Here is a 22,024-nt window from a genome sequence, read left to right as displayed (position 1 = left end):
TTCATGGCATTCACTGACTGTGCCCTGTCCCAGCTGTCCTGTGCTACAGCACATTCCCATTATCTGAAATGCTTGTTTCCCCTTTCAACCCTATGTATATTCTTTGCTGCATCACTGTCACTGTACTCAATAGGTACCGTAATGTTCTGAGAGCAGACTGATTTTTACAGATAAGCTTATTGATGATGGCTGATGTATTCTATATTCCTGTTGCTAAATCCTCAAAGAAACCATTCAATTTGCTTATAATTCAGTTTAACTTTTGCTTTTTTGGTCAAAAAAAGTTCTACTTTTTGTATCCTTATTTAATGACAACAAACTGAAAAAGAAAAATGAGATGACACCAGATACGACAGACCAAGATTTACTTTAGTGCAAGGCGAAAAATTCTATTAGAACAGCACAGTCAGCAACTTAGACAAAGGGTGGTGCTAGTCATCAATAAAGCTTCTTAGAACTCATTTCCCTCAGTTTCTTAAAATAGGCTTTCGGGGGTTTTTTTTAATCTTCTACTAACAAACTTTGTTAGTTACGTAACTAAAACATGCAAATAAAGTGCAACAGACTACTGTGATTAAGCAATTTTTAATATTTCTATTGACAAACATTGTAAGCATAACCCGAGTGAACTGTGTATATTTGAAGTCTGTCCAGTGATAGACTCACTGAACTACTGGTTCAAGGGCAATTACATTCTAAGTTCATTTTCAGTTGAGCCATAGGATGCTGAAGTGATCATGGACTAGGACATGTTCCAATAGTGCCAAATTCTAACCGGATTGTGCGTTAGTAGCCAAGGCCGAGGCAAACAATTATCCTGTACCATACACAGAAAGCAACTAGTATTGAAAAGACAAAAAGTTTGGTCAACAAACTAGTTTTACTTCTTTAATAACATTTTTGCTAATAACTCCAGAGGCACAACAGTACCAGTAAGCTTATGAACTTTAAAATGCACAATGGCCACAGACAGTTGACTTGGATACAGTAATAGTGTTTGGTAGCAGACCTAAAGACGACTCTTAGATTCTTCCACTCTTAAATGATTTTGTATTTCCTCATGACCTAGTCATGCACTGGAGAGGAATTCCACAGCAGTCTCCTTCTCTTCAGCTAACTCCTTAGCAGTAAGATCCATCTTCTCACGAGAAAAATCATTAATAGGAAGACCTTCAACAAACTTCCAGGTCTTGTCCTGATTGAAAACAAAAATTAAAAAGCCCCCACCATGTAAGAACAAGCTTTCATTCAGTCTGCATGAAGGACACTTTGCAGCATAAGAACCAAGGCTTACAGCCCTAAAAAACACATCAGGTAGCAGTTAGTTTTGTTTCAGATAAAGAATGCAACCAGCACCAGCTAGTCATGTCAGAGTCTACTCATCTATCAGCACTTAGTTGATAACCAAGTTAAATTACTTGGTTAAGAACAGTCCTCTCTGTGAAAGACTAAAACCCCCACATCCCAGCAACTGCAGTCCCACACAAAAATCACTGCTATTAACAAGCTCACATGACAGTTTTTACATCTTGCAGAAGATACATGGATTTAAATACAGTCTAGTTACCTTGATCACAACAGGGAATGAATATAGCAAGTCTTCAGGAACACCATAAGAATTGCCATCAGAAATGACTCCCATCGAAACAAATTCCCCCTGAAACCAGAAAAGTAAGAGATGAGCACATTTTTCACTGCTAGAAGAAAGCAAAATTTTGATTTTTCAACATCCTGTATTCTTCTACGACACCATTTACTCCAGAAGACGACGAATTCTTTCCTCTGAACACACACACGCAATGGAGGTCAATGATGCTGGCATGTAAACAAAGCAAATTAGGCAAACATGCACTTACTCAAAAGCAACATCTTACCGCTGGAGTACCAAACCAGATGTCCCTCACATGATCACAGATAGCTTTGGCAGCTGACATGGCACTGGACAGCTTCCTGGCCTTAATAACTGCTGCTCCACGTTGCTGAACAGTCTGCAATTAAGAAAAAAAAAACCCCAAACCCTAAATTGTAAAGCAGCAAAATCATGGCTTGGTCTAAATGGTGTAAGTAAATGCCATGAAGAAAGATCGTTGTACATAATTATTTAATTTCATTAGTTAAGATACAGTTCTATCACTAAACAAACATGACATACAATCCAGACGAGTGTTGTCAAGACAAGAACATAATGGAACATTTCAGAGGCTGGCTCAATCTTTAGTATCTGCTTTACAGCTTCTCACATAACAACCAGACATCTCAAGCTTTTCCCACCAAGAGACTTTGTGCCTGTCAACAGTAACAGATGTCTAGAGCAACACTGTCAATTAAGGTTTTTTGCTGAATACCGATGTGAACTATTCGCTGGTCTCAATCCTACAATATTTACTGCACAAAATTCATGTAATTCCTGAAGACAGTTAAGCAGACCTCTCTTTATTTAGAAATTGAATTGCAGTTCTCAGAACAGGCTTCACTACAGTTTTGGTACAGCTTTATGCCAACCACACCCCAGTCCAGAAAGCAAGAATTATGAAATCTTACCTTATCTTAGGTAAAGCATTCTAACACAGTCCAGCATTACAATGCACCTAGAAGGCCAAACCTGTTTTGGCCATGTAACATATAGCTGGATCAAGGACAAGGACAGCTTTCTGCTTACACTCTGGCTCATGAACTTTGGTTGCCAATCATTTATCCACAGCAACAAGCTGTGAACTGAAATGTTATATCCAAAACAGGACAGAGCACTGCTGCATGACAAAACACATTCTCTGTCCCAAACTAAAGCTTCCTTGGCTAAGGTGTAGTACCTGGCTGTTGGGATGCCAGTAACATTGCAACACCAAGCAGAGCACAGCTATTGAGAGTCACAAGCACCTAGAGCTTTCATAAGCCTGTCTGACTTCATAGTGCATTTAGATAGCCTGTGCTCTCAATCAATTAATGCCATTATTACAAAACTGCCCCCAAAAGTCACCACAGTGAAATGGCAAAGGTGCTTCTTGTGTCAGACAAGTTTCACCTGAGCTACGATCAAAACTCTTTTTGCTGAATCATTTTAGCACTCCAAGTGGGTTTACACAGGCCTTTATGCCTTAAATTTTTCAAGGGCAAACAACTGACAGCAAAAAGCTATGTGAGGGTGGCTTATTCTAGTGAGATAGAAGAGCTGCTTCACCAAGTCACTCAGGTACATAGATTACAGATAAGGTTAGGAGAAAGCACAAGCACAGAATGATGATTGAAAAAAACAACCAAAAAAACCTATCTTACCAGGATAAAGTCTCCCTTCAGCCAGCTGTCATCTTTTATAGCTTCATAAACTCCAACTTCCTTTCCTTTCACGTTTACCTTTGCATGGTTGACATCTGGATATTGAGTGGAGGAGTGGTTGCCCCAGATGATGACATTCTTCACATCATTGGCAGTCACACCAAGTTTCAGAGCAATCTAATGGGAAATTACAGATTTCCATTGCATTGACTTCAGTTTCTCAATTCACAGGCTCCTTTGAAAGCACTGTTCTGTTTGTGTTTAGCAGAGACAACAGAACAGGCTCTTTTTACCTGAGATTTGGCTCTGTTGTGATCCAAACGAGTTAAGCAGCTGAAGTTTTCCTTTGGTATAGACGGAGCTGACTTTGATGCAATCAGGCAGTTGGTATTTGCTGGATTCCCAACTACCACAACCTGAAAATGAAAAATGGGAAGATGAAGTCAGTATTTCTGCAAAACAACTCCCTCCAGTGAAATACACTGCTTTGCCTTCAAAGAAGCTGTCGAAGAAGTGAAGTTTTCTAAATCTCTTGGTTGTCTTCAACACGATTGTTTTCTATGTGTGTTGTTCATAGCCACCCTGTCTTCTATAACTGCACAGAAAAATATTTTCTAGGTAGGTATTTTCTTTATAACTTGAGATTCAAATGTGAAAGAGAACAAGATTTCCAGGGAGATCTACACACTGATCCACAACCTGGCTTCAAATCTTATGCTACCAGACACAGGAAAAGCAAGGTATATGTACACTAGTCAGTCCACAATGACTTCACCAACGCCTCCTAAATACTCTTTAGTTTGGCTGCCACTGCTTTATATAATTGCTTTGTAATTAAGAAAGCCAGAACAGTTACTAATCTCAATGTTCATAAGCAGTTAGAAGTAAAATACTGCCTCAACTTAGATCCATTTATAGCTATGGAAAACTGATTTTTATTCATCCTTCATTTGTGCCTCAAATGACTAATGTTAAGCTCCATATACTCTCAATCACACAATCTGATCTGCAAACCTCCCTTTGTATCTCCCCTTTTGAAAGTGAGTTCAGTAAATTTTCCACTACTCCATAATAGTTATACTGATAGTTTTTATTCCAACTGGATAAAGAAGCAAACAAGTCTTTAGAAGCAGTAGGAAGTTCATCAGCAGAGGAAGCAGACATTAAAAAGTCAGTTACAAAGCACAGCTGGAGTCTGGGTTTGAGATTAAGAGCAGTGGGAGAGCAGCCCCATGATCCCATTAACTGTGCTGAAGGAATCTGAGAGAGAACAATTAAAATCTTCCAATGCTCCAAAGAACAAGACGCAAACAACCCAAATAAAGCCAATTTTTTGTGCAACTGTAATTCCATACTGATACTGAAGTTAAGGGCCATTCTGTTAAAGCCACAGATGGATATGAAGTAGGCAGCTGCATGTAGAAGATTTAGTTCTCCCAGAGGAGAGAGATAACAAGCAAAAGGCTGCTCATTTTTTTAATACCATTTTGTGGGGTTGGTTTTGACTGCGGTATATTTTCCAGGGCTTAAGGAAAGGAATGCCTGCGCTGAACAGGCTCCTGCTTGCGCAACATCATTCTACAATATATTTAGATCTCCACGTAACAGCGTTAATGTTTTAAATTCAGTTTCTATATTCACCTTGACAGACTTTTTGGCATACTTGTCCAAGGCTGCACCCTGAGACTTGAAAATTTTCACATTTGCTTTGAGTAAATCCTTCCTTTCCATGCCCTCTCTCCTTGGCATGGAGCCAACCAGAATCGCTATGTCAAGGTCTTTGAACGCAACTTCCTCCTTGTCTGTTGGAATGACCTCTAAAAAAAGGAAAGAGGGGAAAAAATCGGTAAGATAAATACTCATAGCACAGTGTTAACAGGAATATTCTTTTGTTCATAAAGAGTATATAATCTAATCTGACAATATCACCACCTTCCCCTTCCAAAAACACAAGTACGGTCTTGTGTTTGGCCCTAACTCCACAGATTAAGTACTTGCCAGTAAATGGTTTATACGTACAAATTTTTATCTAAAGTGGAAAACACGGGAGAAATCTATGTAAAAATATAAGTTTCATGTGTCTCTATCTAAATATTAGTACATATGCTATTCTTTACCTTTACAAAAAAGTTTCAATGGCAAATATCAACACAAGTGAAATTTTCCTTCCCCTTTAACAATCCCAACCAAAGATTTTGAATTGGGTTAGGTTACAATTCAAACCGAAGGTCTGAATTATACGAGAGCTGGTAGCTACATGTTTTTTTTTTCAAGTATTCTAATACTGTAACACCTACTCACTCCCTTTCTTCTGCTTGTTTAAAGTACCAGAACTTAACTTGTTTACGTGACTTAATGGGTCATTTTTTATTTCGCGTCCTTATACAGAAGATATTTCTGAAGTCTAAAATTATGGTGTAGTTTTTTTATTTAGCAAAGGAATATCTAAAGATTGTTATTTCACCATTGGGCTAGAACACAATGCACATATGCACAAGTATCTGACAATTTGCTGCCCAGGCTGAAACCCCAGGATTTGCTGATATAAACCAAAACCCACATATCTGTGTTGTCAGTTCTTTTCACAAAACTCATTTGATGTCATTCTTGCTAGCTTACAGCCTAAGTTAATTTATCTTCCAAAAAATATAAAACCAAGGATCATCTAATATTTTCTTCTGTTAAACTTCCTGCCAGCTACAGGAACTCATAAATGCAGCAGCTCTGTTACAGCCTATTGTAGGTATAAGAAAAAATTCTTTTGGACACCTCTGAGCAGTGGCAGAGCACAGTCCTGCAGCTCCATCACCACACCTTCCAGTACAGTCATCATAGGAGTGATGTCCAGCAGCACAAGAATAAGAGGCTGTAAAGAAAGAAAAGGTTTAGTGCAAGTTGGGCATAATCTGTTTTGAAAATGAATTTTGTCTTGTACTCTGCCAGAAACTGCTATCTCCTGCAAGATTTAAAACCCATTTAGAGAAAACAAACAACTTCAGCACAACCAACAACTGAAAGCTTGTGTAACAGAGCAGGACACCAGTTTTCCTCACTTAAAGAAGAAATTACTTGCACATTGGTAAAACAGTGAGTGTCTACAAGAAAACCAGTCCCAGGGACTGCAGTTGTGACACTTATTCCTGTGCAGAAGAGACAAGTGATAATTCAGTGTGAGAGTTACCTGGTCTTTGCCAAAGACATCTCCCTTGGCAATGCTGTAGAGCAAGGAGTAAGCAATCTGCCCAGCAGCTCCAGTTACCAGGACTCTGACAGGTTCACCCTGTAAGAAAATTAGAGTCTTATCCACTGCTACACAGTGCAGGTCACACCACCTGAGTGTTAAAAATTAACAGTTACCACAGCAATATGACGGATTATTTAACCTAGATGCTAATGTGTGCCTAAATGCAGATCAGCCCCAACTCCTTGGATCATACTTCTGTTCTACCAGAACCACCAGCAATTTCTCTACTTGCTTTTACAGAAACAGACCACACCTGCAAAAGCATCCTGAAGAATCACTCCTGGAATAACTTCCAAAATTCCAGGAATAACAGGGTATTTGAAAAACTCTGTATTTCTCTTAACAACATTGTCTTTTCAACATGGGACAATACAACAAATACCCACTCATTAGATTAGCCATTCATACTTGAAATTTCCTACAGTTTCACAAGCTGTGACACTTCACCAGTTGTCACATTCTTCTCCATTTTGAGGGCTGTTTCCATTAAGCATTTTGAATGTTTATTTACAATCAAAGACTTACTGAATGCCAGAGACCAAAGAATCTAGTGGACTTAAAACTACTGTCCCCCTAAACTGTTTGGCAGTAATTTAAGAAATCCACAGACAAAAGGTACATTATGGACAAATCCAGATGCTATAATCCATAATACAACTGTTTATTGTCAAACTGACCCTAAACTCCACAAGACTGGGAGAAGACTGCCAACATGTTGCTATATTGCAAATAAAGGGGAAAAAAATGCATGCTTTATAGTAAACATCCCATTTTGTTAAGCAGAACTAAGATCTGAGGAAATCCAGAGCTTATTCAATATTGAAAACTGAAGGCTGAGAGAGTTTGAGTTGTTCATCCTGGCGAAGATAAGGTTCCAGGAAGGCCTTATTGTAGCTTCTCAATACTAAAAGGGGACTTTAAGAAAGACTAAGACAAACTTTTTAGTAAGGCCTGTTATGAAGTGACAAGGGACAATGGTTTTAAATTAAAAGAGGGTAGATTCAGATAAGAAAATATATTTTCTAATAGGGGTGGGGAAACGCTGGCACAGATTGCTCAGAGAGGTTGTAGATGCCCCCTCACTGGAAACAGTCAAGGTCAAATTGGAGCTTTGAGCAACCTGGTCTAGTTGAAGATGTCGCTGCTCATTGTAAGGGGGGGGGTGGACCAGATGACCTTTAAAAGTCCCTTAAAATGCAAACCATTCTATGATTCTCTGAAAATGGAACACATGCTAAAGGACATTCATAACTCAGTACTTTGTAAGCCTGTTTTTTGTATTTCCATGTTTCTCTAGAGGCAATAGGGCTGGGACAGATTGTGCAAGGACAGGAACAAGCAGACTCTGACCGGGCTGCTGGAGTGTCAAACCCACTTTGTCAAATAATTAAAAGGTGATCATTTGAGATACAGACAAAACACCAGGCACAACTGAACGTGAAAGAAGTGATTTAATTGCATCCTGGGCTACATTCCGAGAAGCATAGCTTGCAGACAGACAGGCATTCCACTCAGTGCTGGTGCTATTGCAGCTGGAATACTGAGGCCAGTCTTGGCACCCTGAGTTCATGTCCTGTAAAGTGAGGCTGAGGGTGCTGGACATAGCCTGGAAAGGCAGAGGGTGGAGGGTGATGTAACAGAAGCCTACCACACCTTGACCTTCACAGAGTGTTACAAAAATAACGCTTCCCAACACCTCTCCGTAGTGGCAGATGGCAGAACAGGGTGCACTGGCTACAAAAGGGTACCCAGAGAGCCTGTGCAACCTTCTCCCTCAGTGGTTTTCAAGACTCAGATCAAAACACACATATGATACGATTTCTCAGTGACAACAGCCTTGCTGTCAGGCTGGACTGGACAACCTCCAGAACTGGAGTGAAAGAGGGCAGACTGCGTGACCTCTAGAGATCCTTCCCAACCAACATTCCTGTCATTGATATTTATAGGAAAACCATTTTGGGCTTTGAGTGTATCCTCTCTGCAGAAGTGACCAGCCAAGCACAGCTGCATCAAGCTATCCTTAAATTATTACAAAAATGAGGCCACCTACCCCATCTTACCACACACCAGATAAAATGAGAGTGTAAGTGACGACGTTAAACTCCTGAACTTGTAGAATTAGACCTGGCCTGATTTTGTCTTCATTATGGGAAAGATTCTTTAAATATCTGATTACATGATTAGCAGTTACACAGCATTGAACTGCATTGTTTTCTTTTGAATGCGTCCTATTATGAGCCTCATCCCTCATGGAAACTCCACAAAGAGGGGGAAGGAGGGCAGACAAACAATTCTTGTTGGTTTAAATCTCAAAACTAGTTTTGGTATTGTATTCCTGAGTAAGGAAATGTACCATAATGTCTGAGTGATGATGGACAGCATGGATCAAGATGCGTATCAAATTTTAAAGCGAACTTTACAGCATGTTTCTAAGGAGATCCTATACTTTATTTATATTAAGGCAACAATGAATACTCTTTTAAGGCAGCTAACCATACTAGTTAGTAAAATGAGAATTTTCTTCCACTATATGCATTTTATACGCTAATTTGATTTAAACATAAAAAATGTCAATCTATCCACTATAACATTACGGTGAGTATTTAGCATGACAACAGGAGAAGGAAGGAGTAGAAAATAAAAAAGGTAAGAGATAGAATTATTTATTATTCTTTTACTGAGACAAACTTAGCATTTAGCCTTTTTTTGGAAAAAAACCCCAATGAAAACACTTTGGTCATGACTCAGCTCCACCTTCTCACCATAATTATGTTTGCTTACAACCATCCTTCCTGTTCTCCCCCCCAATGTGAGGCTGGAGACAGAAGAAACACAAGCTAAAATAAAGTGAAGAGTGCTGCCTACTTGCTTTTTCTCTCCCAGCCTTCAGTCCAATGGATTCAATACATTCCCCAGACCCCTTTACTCCTGCACTAATTGTGAGCAATTAGTATCAAAGAAGCTTCCATGCTGTCTCAAATCCAGAAGCTAGATTAACAAGCCAAAAACGCTGTGGTTCTTACAAAATGTGGATAACTCTCACCAAAAAAAAAAAAAACCTTACATCACATATCAAAATTGGTCTTATTGAGCATCAGAGGCTACTTTTGGAGGTTGGATATTTAGAGAAATGAGTAGCTCCCCAGTGGAAGTTGTAGGTTCCAAACATTCCTGTCCAGGCCCTTCAACTCGTGACTTGGCTCCTGCAAAACTACTTTCATGCGGTAGCTACAGGGGTGACCTTTACTCACCCTCAGGTATAGAAGAACTAGAGGACAAATTAAGCAACAACTAACTGAACTATTTTGTTTCAAAGCCTTCCCCACTCCACATTCAGCCGATGTACAGTTAAATAGCTTTAGGAAACTAAAAGAGTAGCAAAGGTAGCGATAAAAAGGATGAGGAAAAAAAACCCCCAACAACTGAACATTGTTGGGTACCTTTCTTTGTCTAGTTCAGCAATCATGTAGGATTTCTCCCCTTCCTCAACTATGACAGATGAAAGTGAAGCTTCCAATACCAAATGAGGCAGTTGTGGGCTTATCGCCCTCCCCGCACACTTTGGCTGAAGAACTCAGTGCCTCAGTTACGTCTGTGATTTACAGGTGATAACAGCAGACCTAAAATATTAGTGCTATACAGGCAAATAGCACTACGCTGCAAAACTGATTCAGGAGGTTACAGAGGTGAGTTAAAGATAACTCACAACCTATCAAATGCTGTGGCAAGAACACCCTGTCTACTTTGCACTGCAAATTACAAATGAAAGACCTCCATATACATTACTGCTGATAAACTTATCATCAACTTAACTTTTTTCCTGAATAGTAAAGCCAACTAAGCTATCCCACCTTGCTTCACAAAGGTGATTTAAGCGTCAAGATAAACTTTATCTCCTCAAGAGTCTAGAGTCTGCCTAAGAAACTTTCCCTTTGCTCTCCCTTCTTTAAAGCAGAGATAGGGTGACAATAAACGTGTTTGGAAATGGAGTAGAAAGTGTCAGCTCTGCACTTGAGGAGAGCCACCAGCACAGTTGTTCAGAGACAGAATTCCAAAGGCGTTCTTTCCTTAAGAAGTGACCTTGACACAGGTGCCCTGAAAGACTTTTTTCACTTCATTTATCTAATGGTGGTTGCATCAATAGACAGATAATTTTATTTCTGGAATTTAAAGCCTCTGCCCATCACCATATGCATAACTAGAACAGCAAAGGCAAGATAAAAACAGTGACATTCCGAAAAGTCTGGACACCAAAGTAAATCACACCCGGCAGTTCTCTGTGAGACCGGTACATTCATGTCAGGCAGCGATCTGAAAGCTCAGGTACAAACTAAAACCTGTTGTCTTGTGGTCACTCCTCTGAATCCACATTTAAGTGCAGAGAAGTTTATAGACTTTGATATTTTTTGGAGTATAGCTGAAATAAGCCACGTCCCAGAGCATGCAAGCATCCTTTCTACAGCAAAACATTAAAAGTACAGGTTTGAATAACAAGATATAGAGTCTAGGAAAACCTGGAGATGTTTTCATGGTTACAAAGGAAAGGAAGGTCTCTGTGCAGGCTTGTGTGTGCATACATGTAAGTACATATGCTGCAGAAAAGCAAAGCACTGCAGTACACTGTAATAACCTCAGGGCAGAACTACGACAATCTGCACAAATAGCAGGATTTCTGACAGCACGCAGAGATTAAACAATAAAGACATTTCACAAGCACTTCCCCTTGAGCTAACACAGAACCGTTCCAAACCCGTTAAGCTCTCACGGACTAAGGCGAAGGGTTTCTCGACCTCTCGGAGACAACGTCGCCACCCGCGGGGCCCAACGGTGCCATCCCCCATCGGGAGGCACCACCGGGGCGGGGGGGGTTCGCTCCGCTCCCACATCCCGCCCTCCCCCTCACGCCGCGCTGGCACAGACGCCGCCAGGCCGGCACCGACCCCACGTCTCCCGCTGGAAGGTCACCCCTGCGCGGCCTCCGCGGGGGTTGCGGCGAGCCTTGGGGCCGCCGCCAGGCCCGGCTCCTCCGGGTGCCGCCACCACCACCAACCACCTCCAGGTCACCCCTATCCCCCACAACCCGCGCGACGCCATTTCGCGGCCACCTCCGCCCGCCGATTCCCCCGATCCGCCCCGGAGGGGCGCGGAGGGCGCGGTGCGGGCGCCGGCGCAGCGGGCCCGGTGCGCGGTACCGACCATGTTGGCGACAGCAGCGAGAACGACTGCTCGGGGTCACCTCTGCGCCGCGACTGCGGCCGCGGCGGCGCTGCGCCCAGGAGCCGCGGAGGGGGCGGGGCGCGCCGTCCGCGCGCGGCCGCCTGGGGGCTGTAGTCGCGGCCACGGCCGACATGCACAGCTTGGCTCTCTGAAAGAACTACAGCTCCCGGCGTGCCCGGGGGCTAGGGCGCCGCGCCCCCGCACTCCATTGGCGGTTGCCGCCCCTCGCGTCACCCCATTCATTGAAGCGCAGAGCGGCGCGTGAGAAGCGGAGGGGTGGAGGTTGCGGCAGCGGCAGCGCGGGCGCCCCGGGCTACGCATGCGCGCTAGATTGCGAAAGAGCTGGCGGCGCATGCGCAGGGAGCGGCGTGTGGCTGTTGCTGTGGGAAACAGGCGGGAGGGCGGGACGGGGAACCGGGACAGGCTCCGGTACTGGCGGTGCCGTTCCCGTGCCCCCCGCGCCCCGGCCCGGCTCCTCGGAGCGCTCGGTGGGTGCGAGTGCGCGGCCTCACCCTGCCCTTTCCCGGGGGGGAGGGCGTCCCCGGGAGCCCCGGTGAGGGCGGGCGGAGCGGTCCCCTCACGGTCCCCTCGCGTTGCCCGCGCCGCTCTCTCCTGCCCGGCCTGCTCTGGGAGTTGGCAGCGCGTCCCTGCAGCTGCAGCCCTTTGTCCTGTGAGTCCGGGTGTCTTCCCTCACATTCCCTTCGGCCTTGGGAGAGATGGTGCAGAGCTGCGTTTCACACTTCACGAAACCCCCTCGGCTTGTGTTTAACCCTTTATTATTTTTAGGGAAAGCTGAGAGCTTACCTGTGCTATCCCGCTGCTAGAACTAGCGACCTCTTGTACAAAAATAAAGTTTATCGTCTGCCTGTGTTTTGGACTATTGGGTGAAGTCAATTCCTTTTGGCCTGGCTTAAAAGTTAGGCTGATACTGGTGTGAATACATCAGGAAAATACAGCTTCATAAACTGTGCTGGTTATGCTATAAAAGAGGGTCTTGGGTGGCACAGTTGATTTTTCTTTTCCCTCAGATCTTGACAGGATTCCTTATTGCAAAAAATCTGTAATTCAGTGAAATCTTTAGTGAAGTCTCACTTGTGCCAATGTATTTCTGCAGGATTAGTTTTAAATCTCACTCTGATCCTTAGAGTAGATAGTATTATTTTTTTAAAACAGTCTAAACAGCCTGTACGCTTATGCAATTTCTTCTACAATCTGTGACAGAAATAAGAAGTCACTCCTTTAGGGCAGTGGGTGTAAAACCTAAATATTTATGCTTGTCATGCGAAATGTTCTCCTCTTAGTGAGTCGTGCTCATGCCTCAATTCAGAACGTCCTATGTCTTGAACAAGTCTTTAGCTGAACCCCTGACAGCTCCTGCAGTACAGAAAACTGTTTGCAGTCAGAGTGGAAAAGGTACAGTCATGCTTAGTTTATTTTAAATGTCAAACTGTACTGATTTATGTCAGTTAATAACTGTACATTTTTAATATGAATGAAGATTGTACCTGAGTTTCCCTTCTGGGGATGAATTTAAAAGCCAAATAGCTGCAAGCAAAGCTGAAGTCTGGCTTGCTGTGAAGTGTAGAGAAGCTTGGTAAGTAGGAGGGAGCTTGTTTTACGGTCAGAGTTTTCCAGAGTGTCCTGAGGTGCTTTACCCTGGTGACTGTAAGCTCTTCTGCACCAGGACATTGTATGGACTTAATTAACACTATTTAAGATTTAAATGTACACAAAACCTGACGTGGGTCCACATAAGGTAATTTCCACCAAACATAGTTAGTTCAGTTTGAATTGATTCCTTATCAATTTTCAGCTAAATCACTGTCAGCATGCTGTAAACTGATTTGTCTGTGTCAGCATAGCAGATTGTATTGATTTAGTGGATTTCAGTTAAGAGCTTAACTTGAAACTTTCAAACTTTCTTCTGTAGGTAAGACTTCCTTTTCATTCTTGGTCCTTTTTTTTGCCTAAGCTTGTGCTCCTGGAACTACTTGCTGCTGGAGATAACAACAAATCTTGTTGTTATGTTGTGTTGAAAGTGATTTGTTATGAATATGACGGAAAGCCATTTGTAAATGCTTTTGTTTGTCAGTTTATTTTCAATCTGTTTCCAGTATAATTAGTCCAAGAGAGACTGAATTGTCATCTATGCTGACTTAACTAAAGATATTGTAAAATTTAGTGTTTTGCGAATGTGGTGTGTTTTTTAAACTTAGCAAAACTTAACAATTCTAGCATTTCCTTCTTAAGTGGCTTACATTTTGTTTCTACTTGTTAAACTCTAATGTTTTCCAAGTAAAATTTAAGTGTAATTTTTTAAATATTCTTTAATACTTCCCCATGTTTTATTAGTATGAGTCTCTTGTGTAGCACTTTAATCCAAAAAGCTGCATAAATGAAAACATTATGTGCAAGCTAAATAATGGAAATTTAGCGTACATGTGAATTGGGCTCTTGGCTGATTCTTCAAATACATTTTAAAATTTTTGCAATCAAAAGATATTGAAATACGTGGAAATCGGTAATTAATCAACACACTGAAGTATTCAGATGTTTTAATCTCAATTTTCTGGGGATCGAGTATTATTTTTCAAGGCAACTTGTGGTTTTGAAGGGTAGTTGCCAGAATCATCTCTTAATTTTTTTATGTATATTTTAAAATTAATTATTCTCTGTTAACAGCTGGCTGTGTTCTTTAACTGTATTTTGGATGGGAATTTCTTTTACTTCATTGCCATCTGTAGAAACTGATGAATATTTTAGGTAAGTTTTTACGCTTAATTTTCAGTAATTTTTGAAGTTTTCTTTTTGTCCTCTCTATGTATGACACTTGCAATTGTTATTACAAAATCATGTCTCCTGTAGCTAAGTCTGTGTGATATGATTAACATTCAAAATGTTTAAGACTCTGTAAGAAAAATTAACTATATAATGGCCGGGTTCAATCCTAGAAATACTAGAATTGAAACAGTTTTGGAAGCCTATTCTGGATTATTGTCCAAGGAAATAATAATAAGAGATTTTTCGGAAATAAAAGAAAGCATCGCAAAAAAATACTGGAATAGAATTAAGAGGATCAAAAGCTGTTTTGTAAAGTATGTGAGAAATCTATTATAGAGTTTATAAAAGATAAAGATGTAGATATAAGCAAGAAGAATTAAAATTGTGGTTTAGAAAATCAATACAGGATTTGTTTTGTTTTTTATTCCTAGTGCTAATGTTCAAAACATTATTTTTCACTGTTTGTTTCTGAACTTCAGTCATGTGATACTGTGTGGACATTAAATGTTATGAGGAAACTGATGTATCTATAAATTCTGCTTATAATCCTGATTTTATTCTCGCTGTGGTTCAGAAAACTTTCTGAAGGATAAATTTTGCCTTCTATGGATCTGATTTGATTTTATCCTATGGCTTATTTTTTACATGTTAACAGTTTAATTGGTTTTTTAATCAAAGGTGAGTAATTAATAATTAACTGATTTATACAACCTTTAGTGTGTTTTTGAGAGGTAGATAGGATGCAATAACACATTCTGTACTCGTGTGCCTATAAAGAGACACAAATGATGTATAGCTTGCTTGTAATATGGTCCCTTCCAACTTGCATAATCTGTGGTTCTGTGAACATGTATTAGTAATCTTTATGAACTATTCATGAGTCAAATCTTAATAAAAATTGTCAACAGAAGGTGCTTTTTTTATTTCTTTTTTTTTCTAAGTAGTACAAACAGCTACTTGTAGGTTTGACAGAGCACACTGTAACAATCCAGGCCTCCTTTGCTGTCTGTGCATCCTCAGATCTGAGGTAGGTGGTCTCTGGTTCCTGGAGTGCAGCTCAGGTGTTCAGGGCTCCATCACTGACCAGAGGTTTGGTAATGGCACCCCCGTTGTGCACCCCCAAAGCTGAGAGACCCTGGAAGCTCTGTCATCATCCACCACCTGTGCACCATTTCTGGAAGATTTTCTTCTCTCTTTTGGTTGTTACAAGGGGCAGGGTATAGAGAATCCCCGTTTAAGAAACAAAACCAACCCACAAAACAAACAGCCAAAATGCTCACACACACATGGCACAAAGACTTTGGTGTGTTGGCTGTAAGTTCAGCAGAGTTGATCTCTGAATTGTTACAAGGAGAATAGAAGAGTTGTGTTCCTGGTGCCTGAGAAGTAGCCTTACTAGATTCTTTTACCTTAACACAAGTCTGTCTTTATCTTGGTTGAACAGAGACTTTGTGACAACCATGTGTGGGTTTTCTACTCACTAATGTCAGTGTGTGGAGGAGAAGAGGCAGGTTGGTTATCTAAACAAGAAATGACCTTTGTAACAATTCAAGTTCTACCAAGTCAAACCTTGTACTCTTAATTAATTGCAACAATTTAAAAAAAACCCCAACAAAACAAACAGCACCACCCCTTCCTCCCACTAAATTAAGTTGATGTCCTTCTGAGTTTTTTAAATGAGGTAAGCTTTCAGTCAAGTGGAAAAACAGCTTCTTCTAAGAATGTATGTTTGCTTTTTCTTTTATATGATTTCCTCTTGCACTTGTTCGTTATAACCTGATAATCAAGTAATAAATTTGATAGCAGAAGTTAGCAGCCATCGTGATGACTTTCCATTTTCTAGACTCGGTGCAGGGCGGCGAATCCATCTGCTTCCTTTGTCCATCCTTTCCATGTCAGAATGACTGATGAATGTTGTTCCGTGCCAAATCTCTTGCATAATGACAAGAGTTTTTCTCATTAGGTTTATTTCTTTGAATTATAGTCACATAGTTTGACTAAAATATTTCAAGTTGTTTTACAGCATGTGTTTGAATTTGTTTCTGTGTTTTCACAGAGCTAAGTTGCTGCCATTACATAGACTAAATTTTTCTCCTTTTTTTTTCCCAAGTATTGAATAGTGTTTCAAAGAAAATATCTCTAGAAATACCTGGTAAGGAGAGTGATGTCTTATTATGTTGATTTTTGACGTTAATTGTATAAAATATAATTCTTTGCAGAAGGAAAATACTGATAATTTTTTATCTTAATGACATTATCCATATTTTAAACATAACTTTTAAAACATGAATTTATCACTGATAAGCAAAAGAGCCAACTAAACGCTTTGTGTCCTGTGTGGAGGTTTTTCTTCTGCTTCACAGATTCATTTTGGTATCTGGCCTGCTTTTGGAAACCTTATCCAAAGTGGTTTTTATGCAGCAGCAGAGCCTATGGATGGCTTTAGTACCATGTGTGCTTATAGTACTGACCATACTCAGTGTCTTTACTGATACTTGATTAAAGAAAGAAGAAATTGTATTTATTCATTCTGCTCACATAAACAGAAGTACTTGATTTTTGTACATGCTTGTATTCATTCAGGCTAAACTGTCCCCATCTCTGAAGAAAAGTGTAGGCACATAATTCCAGCTGTGTGGATTCTGATGGCTGTGCCAATGCTATGTAACTTGGAGTTTCCTGTAGCTCAAAAACATGCAGTCATATATTTTTTGTTGGTTTTTCAGCTCAAAGTGTTGACAAGGGTCATGCTGGAGCCCATGAGGATGGTTTTCTTAGAGCATGAGACTGAGGACCAATGTTTAAAACTTTTGGTCATGTTATGAACTCATTTAGAGGTGTCCTGTGGGGCTGGGATGGTGTTGAACTCATGGTAGTCCTACTGTCTGAAGCAGCATTCCAAGCCTTTTTGAGGGGGGTTGTCAGGCTTCCTGTAGGGGAGAGCTAAGGAGTGAGTCTGCATGTGCCCAGTATAAATGATAAGGGAACCACATAGAAGAAAACTGGGAGCTTGACCACTTACGTTGTGACACAAATGTTGTAAAAGTAAGTAGCTGCATCTTTGAACAAAGGAGGCTTTTCCATGAAGTAATCAAGCAAAGAGAATCGTGATTATAATTTGTCTTTTTCTGATTTTTTTTTTTTTTTAGAATGATAAACAACTATGCCTTTTTGTTTCATTTGCCATCTACCCTTACCTGTATTGAGTAACCATGGTAAAGCACTAACATATGTATGGTGCAAAAATTGGATCTTAATTGGATAAAAGCCTTTTGAATATTTTGAGTCCGATTGGAAAGGTCTTACCCTTGACTGTATAGTAGAATATATACTTTTAATATGTCATGTGCATTTACTTCATGACCAGTAATCCCATTTATTGACAATAATGAGCCAAATGCAGTTTTTCAAGTTGCTCACTCTCTGACTTAGGAGAATAGAAAGTATCGCTCTGAAATGGCCTTTTATTTTTGCCTGACATACAGGGTCTGGCCTTGGTGTGTTAGGCAAGGGAGCTAGAAATACACCACAGTTAAATTATGGGTTTGTGTCTCCAGGTGGTGTGTGAATTCATGGTTGAAGACTGAAGAAATTAATTTTGCTAAAGCAAGAAACAACAGGACATTAAGCCACTATGCCAGCTTTAGATGTACGCTTCAAAAATTTTTTGCTGCTCAGCATTATGCAGTAATCTTTAACTCAAATTGCAGGAAATATTTGAAATTCCATTCTAACAATATCCAACAGAGAATATTAAAGAAGCATTAAATTTCAAATGCCTGAGGGAAAATGTTCTCTTGCAACACCGTGGGCATTTGGATCTCACTACTATATGCAGTATTATAGTCTAATATTATGCTTTATTTGGTCTAAAATGAAAGCCCAATTTTAATTCTATCTCCAAAAACTTGGCATACTGCAGTGCAAAATAATTTATTTGAATGTTGTTTTTTAATACATTGCAACTAACTTTAAAGCTTCCTCATATAATACTCCCTCTATGGCTTTTTGTAATCTGACCCTTTCATTAGGACTTCAAATATATTGCCAAAGACTTATCTCAGTGCTTTCATTGCTAATTTACAAGTTATAAGATCCCAAAGTTACCAAAGAAGTTTTTCTCATTCTATGGAATTTTTCTCTTAATAAGACAAAACTTTAGGGTATCTTTGTAAGTATATAAAACATGAAAGAGAGGACTATTTCACTCTTTAGATTAAGGAAATATGCAAACTCAAAATGGAGTTTAATAATATATTCACACAGTTCTGGGCTGGTTAATTTGGCAAACCCATTAGTGAATTTAGGTCAAAAAAGTGCTGATTAAAGCTTTGTGGGTTTATAACCTATATATGCCTTATTTGATAGCAAAGCTATTTCGGAAGTGAATCCCCAGGTAACAAGATTTGGGGGAAAGGTTCAGAAAATTTCTAGCTTGAATATATTTTTCAGTGTCTGATCAAGTACCTTGGTATTTGGCAGAGTAAGGGCAAGTGCTGTGTTTCTGTTGGAAAAATAGTGATCTTTAGAGAGGAATAGTAGGGTTCTTCTCCACCTGCAGCTGGCTTTTTTCCTGTTTGCACTTTTGACTGTTATAGGCAGAATAGTGTCCAGGAAAATGTCAATACTGTGTTGTGATATTTGATACCTGCTTAGGGTTTAACAAGAAGCAGGTTTTTTAACAGTAGTGGGCCGGTTGCCTGTGAAATTGGACCGTTGTGACTTGCCTGACAAACAAGACTGGGGGGGGGGAATGTGATTTAAGGACTTAAAACCTGCAGAGAGAATTCAAAAGAGCAGCATACTCCAGATGGCTACAACGTAGCCATGTGGGACATAAATTAGTGAAGTTTCATCAACAGTGTCATTAGTTTAGCTGCAATGCTAGGCTCTATTCTGGCCAAATTAATGTCACTCGTTTCTGTAATGAAAGCTGGTGGAATATAACAGCCCTACCACAAGATCTGCTGTAGTGCTGGTGGACAGCAGCTTGCCTGCTGAGGGCCACTGGTGGGCTCTGAATTGCCACGTTCCTTTTAATGGGAGCTGAGGCCTACTGAAAGTTGATAAGGTGACTGGTTTTCCATCTTAGTTGGCCTCAGGCAGTTGTACCCAAACTTCTGAGCAAGTAGAGTGAGACACTCTCTTGAAGATGGAGTTGTCATTGTTTAAAATCTGAGAGATGATCATCTGTTTGAATGTGCCTCTGAGAAGGCAGGAGTATCCACCACGGGGTAATAACACCATCTTGTTGTGTAATTTTTAGACAGAAATGACTAAACTCTTAAAAAATACACCTTTTAAGAATTGTCTACGTTTCGGATGACACTTAGGTGGTCTTGTAAATGTTGAGGCTGTCTTTCTTGAGAAATGGAAGGCTTGTAAAATGCATTAGAAATACATCTTGAAAGAATAGGTCTGTCTCAAAATCAGTCTTATTACATGGCTTCGTTTCCAATTCTATTGTCATAATTTTTAAAAAAATTATATTTCTTTGATAACGGTTATATTAAGGGAGTCTTCTTTAAACAGTAGTATAAAGAAAAGCTGAACCAAATGTAAAGCTTACTGTGCCAATGTACAAAGCTATTTTCCACTCTTTCTTATCTGAGTCGTATATTTAGGAAGATGCTTCCCAATCCATTGTTTTGCTAGTTTTTGTTCTGCTAACTTGACCAGATGCAGTGAATTGCAATGATTTGCTGAGTGCTTTTATCACAGAATGGTTTGGATTGGAAGGGACCTTTGAAGATCATCTCGTCCAACCCAGTGTGGGTGGAGATATCTTCCACTAGACCTGGTTGCTCAAAGCCCCATCCAGCCTGACGTTGAACACTACCAGGCTTGGAGCATCCACAACTTCTCTGGGCAACCTCATAGAAAGCAATTTCTTCCTTATATCTAATCCAAATCTCCCCTGTTTCAGAAAAGAACCATTGCCCTTTGTCTTGTCACTACAGACCCTCATGTAAAAAGTCTCTCTTCCTCTTTCTGATAAGCCACCCTTCAAGTATTGAAAGGCTACAATAAAGTCTCCCCAGAGCCTTCTCTTCTCCAGGCTAAACCCCAGGCCAAATTCATTCATCCTTTTGAAAAAGGGGAGCTGTTCCATTCCTCCAGTCTTTTTTATGGCTCTTCTCTGGACGTGTCTCTAACAGATCCATGTCTTTTGCTGGGGCTCCAGAGCTGGACACAGCACTCCAGGTGGGATCTCACCAGGGTGGTGTAGAAGAGGAGAATTCCCTCCCTCAACCTGCTGGCCATCTTGCTTTTTATGCAGCCCAGGATGCATAAAAGTTGGCTTTCTGGGCCGTGAACACACATTTCTGGCTCATATATTATTTTTCACCTGCTGATATCCCCAAGTTCTTCCCTGCAGATCTGCTCTCCATGCATTCATCCTCCGGTTTGTACTGATTGTGCTGATTGCTCTCACCCAGGTGCAGGACCTTGCACTTGGCCTTCTTGACCTTCATGAGGTTTGTGTTGGCCTATGTCTCAAGCTTGTCCAGGTCCCTCTTGGTGTTATCTGCAGACATGAGAGTGCACACAATCACACTGTGTCATTAATAAAGATAATGAGCAGTACTGGTTCAGTCGGACACACCACTTGTTACTGATCTCTTTTGGGCATGGAGCTGTGGCAGTCTGTATACATTGTTATATGGGAGGAAGCAGACGTGGTTTTTAAAGGTTAGTATATCTTTTAGGTATTGGAAGAGGTCCTTTGTAAAAGGAATTAATACATTCAAATTGGAACAAAATTCTTAATGATGTAATGTCAGTGACTGAGGTGCAGCTTAGGACACAATTCATGTGAAAGCTCAAGATGGTTCCTGGAACACTGCTGGAAAAGTCCCCTCTCTTTTAGGAGTGCTGTTAATTTTGTTACTGCTTCAGCTGGCTGCAGAGGTCTCTTTGTGTGGAATTCAGGGTAAGACTGGTGCTAGAAAACTTGTAACACAGTGCCATGCTTGTGTTAAAATACAAAATCCTGGCAGCTGTGAAACAGTGGCATTGGTGGTGGTTTCATTTGAATAAATACTTAGGTAGTAAGCAGAGCTTACGCCTTGGGACTATTTCAAAATAACTTGATTAATTGACATTTCATCAAAGGGCAAATTAAATATTGAGATTCCATAAAGACCTAGGTAGACTAGCTTCTTTGGCATCTGCCAGTGATGAAATTTAACTTTAGCAACTTTCTCCTCTTGCTAAGAGGGTTTTTGGTTTGTTTTCTGGATAGAATTTTTTATGTGATATTAGGAAACCCCTTAAGTGGCTTTTTCTGTCTCTCTGCTTTGCAATGTATCAGGTTGCTTCCCTATTCAGTAAATTACTTAATAAATGAATTGCACTGCAGTCATGCTTGTTTTCTGAATCTGATTACCAAAACTATGCAACACATTCAGGTCCAGAGCATGGCTGAACTTCAGTGCAATGATCTTGAAATCACACACAACGTACAGGTGGGTGAACATTCCTTAAAAAAGCAGCCTGCAAAATATA

At 40.5% G+C, this 22,024-nt stretch overlaps 2 protein-coding genes across 3 annotated transcripts in view; one reads left to right on the top strand and one right to left on the bottom strand.

Moving 5' to 3' along the window:
- Window positions 1-566: 566 nt before the first annotated feature.
- Window positions 567-11,835, bottom strand: MDH1 (malate dehydrogenase 1). 2 transcript variants are annotated; one of them, XM_032681650.1, is made up of 9 exons: window positions 11,308-11,418; window positions 6,455-6,553; window positions 6,043-6,139; window positions 4,915-5,090; window positions 3,567-3,689; window positions 3,274-3,450; window positions 1,875-1,988; window positions 1,568-1,657; window positions 567-1,195 (listed from the first exon to the last, which is right to left on the bottom strand). In XM_032681650.1, the coding sequence occupies exons 1-9, from the start codon at window positions 11,401-11,403 to the stop codon at window positions 1,070-1,072; spliced, it is 1,098 nt and encodes a 365-aa protein (XP_032537541.1). In that variant the 5' UTR covers window positions 11,404-11,418; the 3' UTR covers window positions 567-1,069. The 2 variants fall into 2 exon arrangements, with proteins under 2 accessions (XP_032537541.1, XP_032537542.1); XM_032681651.1 differs by lacking the exon at window positions 11,308-11,418 and adding an exon at window positions 11,714-11,835 and having other exon boundaries at window positions 568-1,195.
- Window positions 11,836-12,114: 279 nt separating this feature from the next.
- Window positions 12,115-22,024, top strand: part of WDPCP (WD repeat containing planar cell polarity effector) — a 148,008-nt gene continuing 138,098 nt past the window's right edge. The window contains 2 exon segments of the mRNA XM_032681648.1: window positions 12,115-12,222; window positions 14,417-14,497. The gene's annotated coding sequence lies outside the window, so the exon portion shown is untranslated.

Source organism: Chiroxiphia lanceolata, chromosome 3 (assembly GCF_009829145.1).
Source record: "Chiroxiphia lanceolata isolate bChiLan1 chromosome 3, bChiLan1.pri, whole genome shotgun sequence".
NCBI classification, from domain to species: Eukaryota; Metazoa; Chordata; class Aves; order Passeriformes; family Pipridae; genus Chiroxiphia; species Chiroxiphia lanceolata.
Note: the sequence above shows the minus strand (reverse complement) of the source record. Positions and strands in the feature narration are given on the sequence as shown.